We start from the raw sequence: 18,026 nt of genomic DNA on the forward strand, positions 1-18,026 counted from the left end.
GATGGGCATGATGGCCTCCTGCATCTCCATAGTCCCACACGCGAGGCTACATATGCGTCCGCTTCGGGAGTGCTTAGCACGTCAGTGGACTCAGGCTCACGGGCAGTTGAAAGACCTAGTGTTGGTGAGCGGTCGGGCATACAACTCTCTGCATTGGTGGAATCCACGAAACCTTTGCAAGGGCCGACCGTTTCAAGAGCCTGTGCCGCAGATTGTCCTGACAACGGACGCTTCTCTCCAGGGATTGGGAGCGCATGTACTCCAATACACTGTGCAGGGACTATGGACACCACAGCAAAAGAAGATGCACATCAATGTACTAGAACTGATGGCGATCTTCATGGCCTTAAAGGCATTCAAAGTACATCTGTGCAACAAGGTTTTGTTGTTCCGGACGGACAACATGACGGCCATGTACTACATTCAAAAACAGGGGGGCACTCACTCTCCGCAGCTGTCTCATCTGGCTCAGAGCATGTGGAAGTGGGCGGGAATCCTCCGAAATCCTGGTCACATGCGAAAATAATAGTTTTCCCCAAAAAAGACAAAGATCCCCGGGAAATGGGGTCGTATCGACCAATTACATTGATTAATGGGGATTCCAAAATGTATTCAAAATTATTAGCATCACGTCTAGCACCTCGGATTCATAATATAGTCTCTGAAAGACCACATGGGTTTATACCAGGTAGATCTACAATTGACCATGTGCAAAGAGTTATATCCCTCTTTGACTACACGGGAACGACAGGAGACCCTATGGCGCTTATACTGCTTGACGCAGAGAAGGCGTTTGATAGGGTCTCCTGGAAGTTCCTGTGGGCCGCCATGCGAAACTGTGGCATAGGTAAGAAATATATTACAGCAATCCAACAACTATATGTTGATCCCAGTGCTAGGGTATTGATTAACGGGGAGCTAACAGACAACTTTAAAATTAACAGGGGGACACGACAGGGGTGCCCTTGCTCGCCCCTACTTTTTGCCATCTTTATAGACGAGTTCATACACAGACTCGAAAAAAACGCGCTAATCGCCCCTATAAATGTGCGTGGTTTAGAAACAAAATGCCTAGCGTATGCGGATGATATCGCTATTGTAACCGGGGATCCTACAACTGCTATGAATCTCATTGAAAACGAAGCACAGAAGTTCGGTAGAGTTTCGGGGTACAAGTTAAATTCCAATAAAACACAGCTTGTGCTTAATAACAAGATTATGATGAGAGACCCAAGAATAACTGATAAAGCAACATATTTGGGTGTTAGCATTAGTGCCAATGTCGAGAACATTGTAAATAACAATCTGGAGCCACTAATGCTACACACCAAGAGAGAACTGTTGCGGTTAGATAACCTACATCTATCTATCGGAGGTAGAACAAATGTATTGAAGATGGTTTTTTCCCCCAAATTTTTATATTTTTTCAGGGCAATCTGCTTGGAATTCCCACCGCATGTGTTTAAGAAAATAGATTCAATGTTCTCACAATTTTTATGGGGTTATAGTAAACCTCGGAGAGCACTTAAATGGATCACATTACCTAGAGAGCGTGGGGGGTGGGCGCTACCTAATTTGATGCTTTATTATTGGGCTTCAGTCATGAATTATAGCACAAGATTGCTAAGACCTAACCCAGATGATCTGAGTATTCCTACACCACAAGAACTCATCCTAGGGAACGGGAGCACAGGCTGTCTCTGGCGGCACGTTAACGATGATCACCTTAAAAAGGTGAAATTCAAAACCATCAAAAATGTTGTGAAAGTGTGGGGACAGGTTAAAAAACTACTTGGTATAGGGCGATTTTCACACTACACAACGGTTCTTCAGAACTCAGATCTCCCAGAAATTTTTCATGACTCCTATATACGGAGTTGGTGTACATTAGGGATAGAGCAACTTGGATGCTTTTTCTCTACTCAGGGCATGAAATCATTTGATGAATTAAAAAAAGATTATAACATCCCAAACAGGGACTTCTTCAAATATCTTCAAGTGAGAGATTTCCTGCTAAAAAAAGTGGGAGGACGTATTAAATTTCAAATTTGTGAAATAATAGAAAATATGCGCAACAACACGCCGCCAAGAATTGGTGAGATCTATGAAAGCTTTAACACCTTACTCCCAGATGATATGGACAAACATGGGGCGGCATGGCAAATTAAACTAGAAGTTCCACCTAGTATTCCACTTTTGGCATATGATTTATCTTTAACCTACTTAATGTCCTTAAAACTACAGACACAATTCTATAAAACATATTTTTCGCTGTATTATACATCGTATAAAATCTCTAAATGGGGGACAGGTAAGGGCACCACTTGCCCGCGATGTGCACATCCTGCTGCGGATAGTGTGCATATGTTTGCCACATGTAATACCCTATGAAACATTATAAACGAAATATCAGGGTTTCTCTCAGACATTACTGGCGCTGGGATTAACATATCAACTGAAGAGATTATGCTGGGCATCACTAATAAAGAACGCCCTAGACAGGTGCAAGGGGTGATCTTCGTGGCAATGGCAATCTTTCGACTATGTGTCGTATCAGCTTGGCTCGATCCCATTCCACCATCCTTCTCCCAATGGAAGGCTAGACTACTTGCGACATGTAGCCTCGAGTTAGCCATTTATAAACAAAAAGGGCGTAATATTCGGCAGAGAGGCATGAAAATCTGGGCACCATTGCTAGATTGGATACAGGCGCATTGAATATATGAAGTGAAAATGCCTGGGACAAATGCTAAAACTATTTATCCTACAAACAGCGCAACTCAACCTCATACAGAATACCAATTTATGTCTCACTAGATCACTATAGAATGAAATGTATGACCAAGAATGCATTGAGTTTTGATTTTAATGTTTTTTTTTTCCTGTTCTCCTTTATCCCCTGCTTATGAATTTGTATATGTGTAATATAAATCTCTATGTAAATAATAATAGAATCACCTGTCCTCGTGTGGGGTGGGGGGGTGGGAACCAAGGGCTACAAATAAAATGCTGTAAAAATCTGAATAAAAAAAGTTTAAAAAAAAAAAAAAGGAAGTGGGCCATTCAGAGGAACATTTTCCTCATGGCAGAACATCTCCCAGGCAAGGACAATCAAATGGCGGACCTGCTCAGCAGGCACAGCCACCAAATGCACGAGTGGGAGATACATCCATCAGTACTCCAACCGTACTTCCACAGGTGGGGTCATCCAGAGATCGACCTGTTCGCCACAAGGGAGAACGCAAAATGCCAAAGCTTCACCGCCAGATTCCCACACCCGCAATCGCAGGGCAATGCGATATGGATGAACTGGTCAGGCAGATTTGCGTATGCTTTTCCCCCAGCACCTCTGATACCGCTGGTGGCGCGCAAGCTCAGGAGGCACTCGATGACCCTCATCCTAGTTGCTCCAACGTGGGCTTGCCAACCATGGTACACCACGTTTCTGGAACTTTCCGTGGTACCGCATCAAAGGCTTCATCTCACACCCAGCCTTCTGACGCAGAGCCATGGCGACATTCAGCACCCAGATCCGCAACAGCTCAACCTGGCGATCTGGCTCCTGAAGTCCTAGAATTCGGCTACCTCAACCTTCCTTCCAATTGCATGGACATCATTCGGGAGGCTAGGAAGCCCACTACTAGAGCATGTTATGCGGCAAAATGGAAACGGTTTGTCCACTATTGCGAAAACAACAACATTGATCCATTAGATGCTTCTATTCAGAACATAATCTGTTACCTGTTCCATCTATACAGGTGTAATCTGGCATATACTTCCATTCGCATTCACCTGTCTGCAATGGCCGCATACCTCCAAAATAGACAGCACCTTTCACTTTTCAAGGTGCCTGCCATCAAAGCTTTTCTGGAAGGCCTCAAAAGAGTCATTCCGCCACGGACTCCTCCAGCTCCTGAATGGAACCTCAATATGGTTCTTACAAGACTGATGGGTCCTCCCTTTGAGCCACTACATTCCTGTGAACTTCAGTTCTTGACGTGGAAAGTGGCTTACCTTGTAGCGATTACATCGCTACGGAGGGTTAGTGAACTGCAAGCCCTCACAATCCAAGAGCCTTTCTTCCAAGTTCATTCAAACAGGGTAGTGCTATGCACTAACCCTAAGTTTCTACCCAAGGTTGTGTCTCAGTTCCACATCAACCAAACCATTGATTTGCCGGTGTTCTTTCAAAATCCAGAGTCACTGGCGGAGCGGATGCTCCACACCCTTGACGTTAAGCGGGCCCTGATGTATTACATTGATAGGACCAAGGATTTTAGAAAGACTAAGCAGCTTTTTGTTGCCTTTGCGCCACATCACAAAGGTAACCCTATTTCCAAGGCTGGTATTGCTAGGTGGATCGTGAAATGTATTCAAATCTGCTATGCAAAGGCAAAACGCACGCTTACCATTCCACCAAGAGCCCACTCCACCCGAAAGTTGGGGGCCTCTATGGCTTTCCTTGGAAACATTCCCTTAGAGGACATTTGTAGGGCAGCCACATGGTCTACCACACACACATTTACTAAGCATTACTGTGTAGACGTGCACTCCAAACAGCAGGCAGCTGTAGGGCAGGCTGTTCTCAAGACACTTTTCCAAACTGCTGCAGCTGGAGGGACTGCTATATATTCTATGCACAGATATGAATTCAGCAGCCCACATGCCTCGAACTGCAAATGCTACTTAACAGTATGCATCTGTTCTTGGCATGTAGGGCTGCTGACATTCATATCGCCCGCCCTCCTCCCCGGCACCTGTAGCAGCTGCAGTGTTCACATATCATTTCATGGCATGGTCATCATTCACTGAGTTTCACTCCATCTTGGCCACAATGGCTAAAAACAATCTGGGGATGGAGCCGATGCCCATGCGCACTGTAGTCCAGGGGAGGAGCCACCTATCTCGTGATACTTCGAAGACTCTTCCAGGACAACAATGTGCAATCATCCGGACCCAACACTAGGCGGCGATCTATGCACAGATATGAATGTCAGCAGCCCTACATGCCAAGAACAGATGCATACTGGTAAGTAGCATTTGCATATTCTTCCGTAGAGGTCTGACCAAAGCATGCTTCCAGCCTAGGGGAACTTCCCCTGTGCTCAGGGAGAGATTGACTACCTGCCGAATTCCAGCACCCAGCTCGTCACTAAGAAGTGACATGACCCGTGCTGGGATAATATCTGAAGGGCACCCACTCTTTGTTTGGGTGATAAGAGTGGTTATCTCCTCCATAGATATTGGCGTGAATGCTTCAAGCTTACTGGTCTTGTTTTCTGCTGAGCTGAGGTGTGGCTGAACCATGCTTTCAACAGTTCCCATGTTATTGGAGGTGGATTTAGAGGCTAAGATCTTAGTGTAAATGCCTTCTATTTTTCTGACAAAGAACTGTGAAACGTTATTACAAAGTTCCTGGGACTCAATCCCCTCCGTTTCGCAGGCCGAGGGCTTGGTAAAAGTTTGTAGAATTTGATAGAGTACTTTGGAGTTTTTACCGGCTGCTGATAATTGGGCTGCGATATGGTGTTTCCGCGCAGCCCGAATAGCTTTATGGTAAATTTTTAAAGAGGTCCTGTGATTTTCTTTGTCCTCTGCCTTACGTGTAACTCTCCATCGTTTTTCTAACTTCCTCGCAGTTAGCTTTAATTGTCTAAGATAGTCTGTGAACCAAACTTCTTGTTTTGGGGCAGGCCGTGGTTTATATGTCCTCAAAGGAACAACATGGTCAATAGTTAAGGTTAAAGCTTCATTGAATTTGGCTAATGCAGAGGTAACGTTATCCCCACATTCAACCCAATTGGGTTCTGTGTATATCCTCCTGAAGCCCTCTGAAGTTAGTTTATTCCAGGGTCTTCTGACATCTGCCATAGTCCTCTGGATGCCCTTTACCTTATAATTAGAGCGGTTGTAGAATTCAATGATTGCGTGGTCAGTCCAATCCACTTGAATGGGAGGCAGACATTTTTTAGAAGTAGTTATATAGCACAGGATCGAGAGTATGGCCAGCTATGTGTGTAGGTCCCTGATTCATTTGGTTAAACCCAAGTGTGGCCAGATCAGCCAAGAGTGTCTGTGCCTCCACACATGTCGCTATTTCGCTGTGGACATAAAAGTCCCCTACCACGATGAAATCTGAATTCACCTGCATGTGGGGGGCCAGCGCTTCCACAAGTTGAATGGAGAAATTCCCAAAAGGACCTGGGGGTCGATAAACTAGTGCACCTTTCCTAGTTTCCCTTGAACTAGGGTTGATAGTAAAAATCAGGAGCTCCATTTGCGGGTTACACACCGTTTCGGTGACCACCACCTCCATTTCTTGCTTGAAAACAATGGCTAGCCCACCACCAGTTTTAAAAGGGCGGTCCATCCTCACTATTTTGTACCCTAACTGCACCCCCATTGTTATGGCCAGAACAGTGTGGGGCTTAAGCCAAGTTTCAGTTAAAAAACAAAGATGTGGGTTCTCTGAAGTTATGAGGTCCCAGACCTGAGTTGAGTGAGTCACTAATGAGCGAACATTGCACAAAAGGCTCTTACAATTTAGAGGTGGGTCGTTAGGAAGGCTGGCAGTTGACTTTGTCAAGTATTTAGTAGGGACAGGTAAGATGGGATTAAGCTGACACGGAGTGATGACAACGTTGATGGTAAATTGTGTAAAGCACTCCCTGCAAGTAAACGGTCCCTCCAAACTGCTCTCAACCCTATGGGAGCACAGCGTTGAAACATACCTGCCCATATCCAGTAGGGTCTGGCTGGAGTACGTGAGAGCAGGGCGATGGAATGGCTCCACGTGACTGATAGTAACCGCCATAGCCCCCTGCCCCCGTCCTGTCGCGGACGGGCGCAGACGGGCTAGTCTTTGGCTCGTCTTAGGCGCAGGAGTAGGCGCCACACTGCGCGTCAACACTGCGCGTTGAGCCGACGAGTTGCTTTATAGCCCTCGAGTAGGGGAGAGCTAGAGCGCTAACTGCTTGCCTCCCTGGATGTTCCTGGCTCTGCCCCGCCTTCCGCACCCGTGATTGGCTGGAGGGTCGGACTGGGCGTGCAGGCACAGGTCGAGCTACAAACAGAGCAGGTCCCTCAGTGCGTGTGGGTATGCGGAACAATTTTAACAGTGTGCAACTATTGAATCAGTATCAAGCACAAACAGCAAGCAATTATTCCCCTTTTTAAAACGCAATTTTCAGATTGACAATTTAAAATTCTTCCCGAGCTCACGGAGCCGGTTAGAGCAATTCAAAACAAAGGAAGAGCAGTAATGCTCTAGAATGGCGCCAAGCGGAGTCGGGGAGAAGCTGCCACCATCCCCCTTACCGCAAAGTTGGGTGCCTCCTCGCTACCTTTATAGCCCTCGAGTAGGGGAGAGCTAGAGCGCTAACTGCTCGCCTCCCTGGATGTTCCTGGCTCTGCCCCGCCTTCCGCACCCGTGATTGGCTGGAGGGTCGAACTGGGCGTGCAGGCACAGGTCGAGCTACAAACCGAGCAGGTCCCTCAGTCCGTGTGGGTATGCGGAACAATTTTAACAGTGTGCAACTATTGAATCAGTATCAAGCACAAACAGCAAGCAATTATTCCCCTTTTTAAAACGCAATTTTCAGATTGACAATTTAAAATTCTTCACGAGCTCACGGAGCCGGTTAGAGCAATTTAAAAACAAGGAAGAGCAGTAATGCTCTAGAATGGCGCCAAGCGGAGTCGGGGAGAAGCTGCCACCGTCCCCCTTACCGCCTTATTACAGGTGACTTGAGATTTCGCAAATTTCGAGACCAGCTTTTATGCAGGAGATTACAGGATCCCACCTATTATCAAAAAAGACATGCAAAGATTACTGGCTCTCATCTAAGTTGGCCAAATTGGAGTGCAATATCAGTCTGTCCCTAGCAGCTTGTACACTGTAGTTTAATGGGCCTCTCTGAGGTGGAGGGAGAAGGCTGCTTCCACTTTAGAAATCCCTTGTGCTTAATGGTAAGAATTCCAGCTTGAAACCTCAAGCAGGAATGTCTGTTTCTTACTGACACTGTCAAAGCATAGCATCCTTCTTGATACATGTCTCGACTTCCCATTAATAGTGTTTCCCCTAACGAGTATTGATATTACGGGGCGTTCCCCCACATATCCCTTGTTAGTCACCCCTCTTCCACCGCCAATCTCTGTGAGGAAGAAAAACCACAAAGCTACTTGGTATTTGCACCTTTTCTTTGTTGCTGAAATGACCTCGGTAGAAACCTGCTTGGAAACAGAGTGAAAGGCGACTTTGGGTAGAAGAAACTGCCAAGTGTTTCTTTTGAATGGGTTTCCGTTTGGGGGATTGCGGCAGAGTAGGGAATCTTGAATTATGCACATTTAAGAATTGGAAACTATATTCAGGGATGCTGTCCATTGGCACTAGGCCAAACTTTCACAACCTACAAACTTTCCCATGATAATTGGCGGCATACTTTGGTAACCTTCACTATATGCCCCCTCCTTTGAGAACAGAAAGGGTGCTAGTCAACTTGCTGTTGAAAAACTAGTAGAAATTTTCTCTTCAGGCTGCAGAAGGGGCAGACCGGATTCGTTCCTTATGCAGGTGTATGTTCGTCAGGGGCACCAGTGCCCATCTGATAGAAGTCCGGCTTCCAGAATAATGGTTCCGCAGCAATCAGCAAACCGGAAATCATCTGAGGAGGCTGCTGTTGGCAAGAGGGAGACGAGTAAAATAAAATTAAACCCTGCCTACCAATGATGATTTTATGATAAGCAAAGTAATAGATAGTACCCAAAGTGCCATCCTGGCACTATGGAAACCTCTCACTAGCTTCTGCCAATATCTTCATTTTAGCCCTTTCGTGGTGGAGTGCGTCAACAAAGCAATGCAGGGAAGCGACCTTGGGTAGAGCCATGGGTGCCGCACACGAGTGGAGTGCTAAAAATATAGTTTGCAGCCACTAAGAACAAGGGTAGGCTGAAGCACTGTCAGGGGCAGCCCCTCCACACATCTTGGTGTGTCCTTGTCCTGCAGGACAAAGCAGTCTGTAGGGCCCCTCCGATGGTCCGCCTGCCCGATTCTCCACCTCAATCCATCCTCCTCTTAAGGCCACAGGTCCAATCTGAATGAGACAGGAGGCCGGCGGCCTAGACAATGCTGCCATTTTATCACTGGGCTGGGTACTTGCGGCTTCTCCCTTAACCTGCGGGCCCAGCTAGGTACCCGCAGGGTCATAGGCGGAATTGTCCGAAGCAACAATGGTTCAGGAGCATGTTAAGATTTAGGGAACCTCTTTGTATGGCAGTGGATGACTGAGGGGTCTGGAGCACTCTGAGTGCAACCACCATCTTGTCGCTTTAAGCCACCCCCCATATGTAAATGTAAATGTATTTGAGCTTATATAGCGCACAGCTACCCACAGTGGGTTTCCCGGCGCTTGCTTAGGGAACCCGTCCTGGTATTCCCCTGTGAGATATCCCGGCAGGGTATCCACAAGGTGAAAGCCAGGCATCCCGCCGCGAGGGGCCGTTGTGGCGATTAAGCAAGCTATTGCCCAGAGTCACAGAGTGTGAACCTGTGAGTCGAGAAGGCACCGGAGCGAGAATTATCGAGTCCGTGGAATTTTTAGCCCAAGACCCGCCGAGGTGGGGAATTGAACCCTGGTCCAGGGCCGATCTCAGCTTCCGGGTCTGCCGCCTCTAACCCCTGAGCCACACTTCTCCACAGCTTTATCCGTTCTTCTTGGAATTCCTATTTTGTGGTCTTAAAAGAATTCATGCTTGCGAACCAGTTAAAGATTTCAAGGCAAAAGAACTGAAGTTACAGGAAAGTAAGATTGTTTCTGTTGGTTCTGAGAGTCAGAATGTTACTTTGCAGTGGCTAGGCCCCGTATTTGCTAGTTGGGTTGCTTAGGCCAAAGCAGTCTATGAATATTTGCATTAAGTAAAGGGATTAAAAGTTTTAAGAAGTTGCATTGCATACTATTTTTAGGCGTGCTTCAATTTCTCTAAAGTGCTCATGTCTATGCCTGACTCATTTGAGCTTAGCAGGTGGTCCGAGAGATGCCCAAGCTACCTGGTGATACAGGGGTCCAATCCCCAAAGGTCTTCCCTCCAAAGGAGGGGTCTGAAGCAATGTTCTTCGTAATGCAGTAAGATCTTCTCTAGGAGGGCTACCGCCTACAACACCGCTTTAGAGATAGAGGCCTCCATAACTTCACAGAAGTGGTCATCTATGGGGAGGTCGATAATGCTACCCTCCTCCATATACGACTCCTCTACATCACTCATCTGGCACAAAGACTGGAGCAATCCCCCAGTGAGAACTTACACCAAAGCTGGAAGGTTCCAACAGATCATTTGTTCGGAAAGGGTGTGGGTCTCCCTGCCCTAAATGTCAGCCTTGAAGGTGAAATGCAGGGAGCATGGCCCTGCTGACACCTACACCCCTTGCATTATGGGGGTTAACAGAAGCTTTGCCTGGACTGGTTTAGTTTATGGTAATTAAGCACGTTCAGTGCTGGTGTATTATGGGCCGAGGCTGGTGTCTCACTTCAAGCAAATGGGGCAGAGCTATGATAGTTAAGTGCATGGACGGCTGTGCTGCTTGATTCTCTGATTCGGACTATGTGGGCAGGTGCCGGCAAGGAGACGTGTCAAATGCGGCTCCCTCTAGTGAATGGAAGACCACGGCGCATGTGCCCCAGGCGCCGCAGTGTGCCGTAAACACAAGGCGGACGCAGAGAAACAACTTGCGTTCCAACGGCAGCGCGACCTATAAAAGCTATATTAGGTTCATAAATCCTTGTCACACAGTACTACCACTTCATGCTCCAGAAACCTACGAATTATCAAAAAAAAGTGAGGCCTACGGCCAGGGCACTTAACGCAACTGCTGGAGCAGAAAAACGGGGGAAGTGATGGTGAAAAAGGACTGTAGAGACCGTGCTTAGCCAAATTATTGGACATTGTTAATGTTTGAACTATGACTTTTCGCTTCAAGGTTGTGGTAAATGAGTCTGTAATGATTTTTATAATGGCTTCTGTAATAAAAGTAACGAAAGAACAGCGTAAACCTCGCCTCTGGTCCAGACATAGAAATGCGTTTATGATGATGAAGCTGTTCTGGTAATCTTGCACTGCAAGTTAATTTTATGGGGCTATTTGATTGGGCACATTGTTTTACTTTGGATTCTAGTGTAAGTTAGATATGTATATGATGTGCATTTAAATTAAAGCAACACCCTTTAATATTGTGTTTCTGTTTTAGGTGTGGGATTATGAGACCGGAGATTTTGAACGTACACTAAAGGGACACACAGACTCTGTACAAGATATTTCCTTTGACCACTCAGGCAAACTATTGGCCTCCTGCTCTGCAGATATGACAATTAAGCTCTGGGACTTCCAGGGTTTTGAGTGCATCAGAACCATGCACGGTAAGGGTTTAGAATATCTTTATGAAAATACAATTGGCCTGCTCGTTTATACAAAGGCTTGTTTCAATCTGAACAACATAAGGGTTTGTGTTTTAATAAGAGCCAACTATGTTGGGCTAAGAAAAGCTACCAGTCTTGGAAGTTCTTTTTAACTTTTTCAAAATATAAATACATTGTTGGTGAAACATAATGCACTTGGTACCACCCTTGGAAGTTTGTTTCACAGTCTTTTTATTCGAGGTGCTCCACCAGTGGTAGTAGTTCTCAATCCTGTAAGGATACACTTTTGAAGTTGGGTTTTGGTCCTTTTAAAAATTGCTCTCTATTTAGTCTCTACTTGTAGATCCTAAAGTGAACACCTTTTGTCTGCAACAAAAAATATTTTCAGTTGGGAAAACATGACTTTGTGTAAGACCATGTGGTATCCTTGTCACAAAAAATATCTTCCTCTCCCCGTCTCTGCCTGCACTCACTCCAGTTTTTGGACCTATGTAGGATTGGGATTCTGTAGCACCTATCCGCATTGTTAATTATTTACATCGTTTTAAGAATTGTATCCTTTTGAGGACGAGCTTTAATCAGCACTTGCGCTGTTAAGCAATCTGTACATTGTGGGTTTGACTCCTGCCACGCTTTGAATTGGCTTTTGTGCATGTGTTAAAAATCGTAGCCTGCACATGGATAATGGTGGGTGCATTTCCTGCCTTTTCTTGCAAGTTCACTCCCATGGAGTATTGCAGTGGGAGCAAGCAGGGACACGCAGGCTGCTTGATTGAAAAGCAGTGGGGCACGCAGTGCTTTATTTTATTTTGCCGCATATCTTAATTTCTGTACCCCATTTTAATTTCAGCATGATACGCTGCATTTAGTTTATTTTTCAGCCACACATGTTTTAATTTCAGCAGCGAAGCAGTATGGTGGAAACCGAGAATACAGATGCTGAAAACATTGCTTAGTATATCTACGTGTGCTCAAAGTTGGATTTTCAGAAGGCCGTAGATTAGCCAATATCCGACCATTTATGAACATTATAAACTCGGTATTGAGTACTATCTAGAAATATCTAATTGTTCTGTAAGCAACAAACATGTCCTTGTAAGTAGATCAACAACGAACAAATGGTGGATTTGCTTTGTTTGATCAGCACATCATAAAGAAATGTTTCCATTGTTAAAAGTTCATATGGTATAGGTTTGAAACACTTTGTGGGATTGCTCGTCCAGTATCGTGCTCATCCACCTTGTAGCACCAATCCACGATATCCTACTCACTCAAGGTGAGATAGAGTATCATAAGCAAATTACAACAAAGATACCAGTGCACATCCCCTCTAGTTGCTATTATCTAATTGGCATTCAGCCACGACAATCCAATATTTTCACTTTCCTTGCCGTCCTCAAAAAAACATGCACAATGTTCGTTAATGTTCAATGTCCATTTATTATTGATTTTTTTCTTTTGTCACACCGTCACAGCCGACGCGCGTTTCACCCTCCGCGGGCTTTTTCAAGGCTGTAATTTACATACAAAAAAGGATGTCACCAAACAAATTCAATATATTAAAAGCCACCTTCACATTGTGGTTATCTGTTTATCCAAGATCTGATATATATACTCCTAATGTGCCCTCATCATGTTTGCACATGCTACGTGTGCCTCATATTCGTCCAATTGATAGGCGTATGCTGAGATCAATTTACAGGTTGTTGTGCACCAAGAATATAAAACAACTGCGTGCGATCACCTTGATCCATTATCTCTTATGATTTCTAGGCCATAAACAATTTCATGTTCAAACAAGAATTTTTCGAAGGTGACCACTACGTATAAATAGAGTATTAAAGATAAAGCTAATTAAACTGATGTGCCCAACCGCACAGTAATTTTTAAATACGATAGTTTCTACTGAAAAACTCTGTGGTCTCACTTACCAAGAATATAGTATGGTGAGCAGAATTTATTCACAAGAGTCAATAAGTTGTAGAGCTTGTTGAACATTAGTCCTGTAAGAGTATATGGTCATAACATTAACATTCATGCCAAGCAGATAGGCTCGGTGAACTTTGTTGTACTAGCCCGCCAATACATATATAGTCGCTAGTAGGCTTACCTTTAAGCCTTTTGCTTTGTGCACCATAAAGTTGTAAGTACAAAGCATGTGTGGATAGTCCATTCATATGTCGATACACAAGTTACTGCGCACTATCTGGAGCCTTGATAAGTTCCATCTGTAATAAAGTTATATCATACGTTGTGTTATTCTATCTGGTCTCATTAAAAAATGACTTATTAAAAAACTATTTGTTAACAATTCAAGTCTATTGGAAGGTCCAATGTCTGCTTACTTTCCAAAGTCACTAATTTTTATAAAAGTACCAACAGTATTATTAACTGTGGGTAATGATAAGAGAAAAGAAGAAAGTGTAAACATTAAGTGCTAAGCGCAGCCGAAGTGTTGGGTTAAATCACATGTATATGCTCTAACACTCTGCTTGATGTATTAGTCGTGCATTTAGAGCCATACTAAAACATGTGTGTCCTTTAAATGAACAAGGACTGCCTGGAATTTGAAAATATAATTTGAACAAAGAAAAACAAACAAAGTAACAGGTTCGTCCAAATTGCTTGGTAAGAACAGCCGATTTCGATGCCATTCAAATCATAATACGTTACTATTTAAGCAGTTTAGTCAACGGTGAACCGCGTTGTTTATAATAAATACGGCGTTTTTCTGTTTCGCAACACTCATTCTACAGTCATTTGACATTTTCAGAGAAAAACGTTTGGAAACGAGTCCCATTAATCACGATGTAGTTTAAAAGCCGACAGTTTTAAGTTCCCAGACAATTTTGATCAAAGAAAGTCCCATTATTCACGGCAATATTTAAATGCTTAAGTCCAATAGTGGAGACGCCGCACCCCACTGTCATTTGGACGTCCATTCCCCTTGACATTCCAGAGCGCGTGCTTGCACTAAGCTGTGCTTTCCAAGCAACGAATTCGGGCAAATCCTAAGTTCGAGGCATGTGGGGTGCTGAATTCATATCTGTGCATAGATCGCCGCCTAGTGTTGGGTCCGGATGATTGCACATTGTTGTCCTGGAAGAGTCTTCGAAGTATCACGAGATAGGTGGCTCCTCCCCTGGACTACAGTGCGCATGGGCATCGCCTCCATCCCCAGATTGTTTTTTTCCGCCATTGGGTTCGGATGTGTTTCGGTTCCCTCTGTCGGAATCGATAGTTGTTTAACTTTTCTAACTTGAGACCAAAAGGTCTTTAGGATTTGCGTCGGTATTGTCAATCGTTCGGGTTTGTTTATTCATCGGCTCCGAACACTTGCTGCCCTTCCGCGTGCTGTCGGCGCGGACGGGCCTACACGACGCTCCAGACTACTCAACATGGAACGAACTCCGTTTAAGAGGTGCCCGGTGTGCACCTCAAAATATTCACACCTCGACGTGCACCCAGTGTGCAACAAATGTTTGTCGCCGGACCACGATGAGGCCAGGTGTATGGCCTGCTCCAATTTCCGGTGCAAGAAGACTCTCAAGCTTCGTAGGGCCGCTAGACTCCAGGCCCAGTTATCGGCACCCCCGCCGGACAACATCTTTGAGGAAGACGTTGATGACGACACCGTCCTACAAGTTTCGGACTCCAGCCCGGCGTCGGAGGATGACAACTACGACGCGAGGGACGAGGAATTTGAGGAAGTCGTCGGTGAGGTAGGGGACGACGACGGGGCCATTGCCACCGTGGAGGATAGCTCGGAGGAGGAGCATCCTCAGACTGACTCAGGGGTCAATCCCCATTATACGGCCCAGGTCGAGGGATCGCCTTCGGGCCTTACCCAAGACCTTACTACTCGTCCCACGGCCCCGCCTACGGGCCCGGCCACGGACATTGGTGATGCGCCACTCCCGGTACAGAAACCGAAAGTGAAGCCATCAGGGTCCACACCAGCGGTGTCGAAACCGAAAGTGAAAGTCGCACTGGTGAAACTAAAGGCTCCAAAGGTCTCAGCGCCTAAGACGTCTAAAATGGCCGCCGACATCAAGAGCCGTGCTAAGATGGCCGACCCGAAGACCCCGGTGTCGAAGCCGAAGGCGAAGATGACCGACGCGGCCGCGTCGGCGCCGAAGAAGGTCGACGACCCGAAAAGAGCCTCGAAGACTCGTCAAGACGACCTCGAAGCTCTGGCTGCGCCGATTCCGGTCGACAAGGCCAAGGATGGTGATGTGTCGGCTCCGAAGACCATGCCTTTGATCGCCGACCCGACTCCGGACTCAGGGGAATCGCTCGAGCCGGTCCAGCCCTCACCGTCCTTGACCAAGAAGGTCACGGAGTCCCTTCAACGTATTCGGAAGGACACCTTGGCTCCCGGACCGAAAGATGTGGTGCCGAAGCCTCCACAGAAACCGGCAAAGGCGCAGACGCCAATCCATTTCACGCTGCCGCCGAAGACGACGCCGAAGGCTTTCACTCCAAAACACGGGCCCGGGGCGCCCTCGAAGCTGGTGTCGGCGCCGAAAGCATCATTGGTGGTGTCGAAGCCTCGGCTCCAGCCACTCGCGGACGAGGAGCGTCGAGAGGTTATCATCGACGCCAACACAGGCAAACTCTCTCTCCTTAAAAGGAAGATCACCCCGGAGCCAGTGTTGGAACATTTTCGTATTCCACTCAAGAAGTTGGACTCTGCGGGTACTTCTGCCCCTGTAGAACCTGCATCTCCACAAAATTTAGAACTCTCACCAGCTCACTCTATCGCTGGGGAAGGCGACGGAGATGAGGAGGACGAGTACAATTATCCAGCATACTCGGATCCGGAGGAGGTCAATGAACCTTGGTCTGCTGGAGGCGACCCTGAGGACCCTCAGTCAAGTCATGAACCACAACTTTTTGCAGCAAAAACTTCTCCAACAGAGGACTCAGCAGCCTTCAACGCGCTGATTGAGAGAGCTGCGGCTAACCATGATGTCGACCTCCATGCGGACCCAGTGGATGTCGATTTTCTGTTTGACACCTTCTCAGTGGCTGAAAAGACTGTCAAGACATTGCCTATGCTCAAGGGGGTGCTGAAGCACGCGCCTGAGGTTTTCAAGGATCCCACTCGGGCGCGGGTCATCAATCCTCGTATTGACAAAAAATACAAGGCAGCGCCCACTGATCCGACGTACATCAAGGGACACTTGCCACTGGACTCTTTGGTGGTATCCAACGCACGAAAGCAGGCAAACTCGCAAACCACGGGTGATGCTCCTCCCCCAGATAAAGAATCGAATATCTTTGAAGCCTCAGGAAAACGTATTGCTGCACAGGCAGCTAATATTTGGCGCATTTCAAACACGCAGGCCCTACTTGCACGCTACGATAGGGCGCACTATGACACCCTAGAAACACTTCTGCAGCACTTACCCGATCAGTACAAAGAGGGTGCTGAAATGTGAATTCAGGAGGGGAAGCTAATCACCAACGCTTCCATTAAGTGTGCACTGGACGTGGCTGATACCGCCTCCAGGGCTATCAACACTAGTGTGTTACTGCGTAGACATGCATGGCTTAGAATATCAGGGTTTAAACCAGACATACAGACAACCATCTTAAATCAAACAGTTAATCCAGACCATCTGTTTGGCCCTGAAGTGGATGCAACCCTTGAAAAAATGAAGAAAGACACGGACACTGCTAAGTCTATGGGGGCCCTCCAATCCCAGCAGTTTCGGGGTGGTTCCTTTCGCCGCTCCAATAACAGAGGCACCTCAAGGGGTCAGGCATCACAATCCACGCAGTACTTTAAAAGCAACACCCAAACCTCATACACCAACAAGGATAGAGGTGGCTACAGGGGCAACAACGTCAAAGGCAGAGGACGTGGAAACAATAGCTCCAGGTCCTCCACCACCAACAAACAGTGACGCCTTGTCACTGCCCCCCGACCACACAACACCGGTCGGGGGGAGACTCCAGCAGTTCCTGCCCGCGTGGAAATCCATCACCACGGACAGGTGGGTCAAGTCTCTTATCCAGTACGGTTACTGTCTGGAACTTACTTCCACTCCACCAAACATACCTCCAAGAAGCCGTCCTATGTCCGGCGAGCACTTGCACTTGTTGCAGCAGGAGGTCAAAGCCATGCTGCAAAAAGGGGCAATAGAGCTCGTGCCACTGCAAGAAAGGGGATCAGGAGTTTACTCTCTGTACTTTCTAATCCCCAAAAAGGACGGATCCCTCAGGCCCATCCTGGACCTCAGGCCCCTCAACTGATACATTCTGTCAGAACACTTCCATATGCTCACGTTGCAGCAGGTTCTCCCTCTGCTCGGCAGGGGGACTTCCTGGCTACGCTAGATCTCAAGGATGCATACTTTCACATTCCCCTGCATCCTTCACACAGGAAGTACCTCAGATTCACAATTCAAGACCAGCACTACCAGTTCAGGGTTCTGCCTTTCGGGGTCACCACAGCGCCAAGAGTTTTTACAAAGTGCCTGGCGACTGTGGCGGCGCATCTAAGATGCCAGAACATCCACGTCTATCCTTATCTAGATGACTGGCTCATTCAGGCAAAGTCAGAACAGCACTGCGCCGACCACGCGTCCCGCACCATTCATCTCCTGCACG

At 46.6% G+C, this 18,026-nt stretch overlaps 1 protein-coding gene across 3 annotated transcripts in view; it reads left to right on the top strand.

Moving 5' to 3' along the window:
* PAFAH1B1 (platelet activating factor acetylhydrolase 1b regulatory subunit 1) overlaps window positions 1-18,026 on the top strand; it is a 526,691-nt gene that overhangs the window by 251,417 nt on the left and 257,248 nt on the right. For all 3 annotated transcript variants that reach the window (XM_086954518.1, XM_086954520.1, XM_086954519.1), the window contains one exon: window positions 11,240-11,408. In XM_086954518.1, coding sequence (XP_086810644.1) covers window positions 11,240-11,408 — 169 coding nt within the window. The remainder of the gene's footprint in view (window positions 1-11,239; window positions 11,409-18,026) is intronic.

Source organism: Lissotriton vulgaris, chromosome 2_1 (assembly GCF_964263255.1).
Source record: "Lissotriton vulgaris chromosome 2_1, aLisVul1.2, whole genome shotgun sequence".
Classification (NCBI taxonomy): domain Eukaryota; kingdom Metazoa; phylum Chordata; class Amphibia; order Caudata; family Salamandridae; genus Lissotriton; species Lissotriton vulgaris.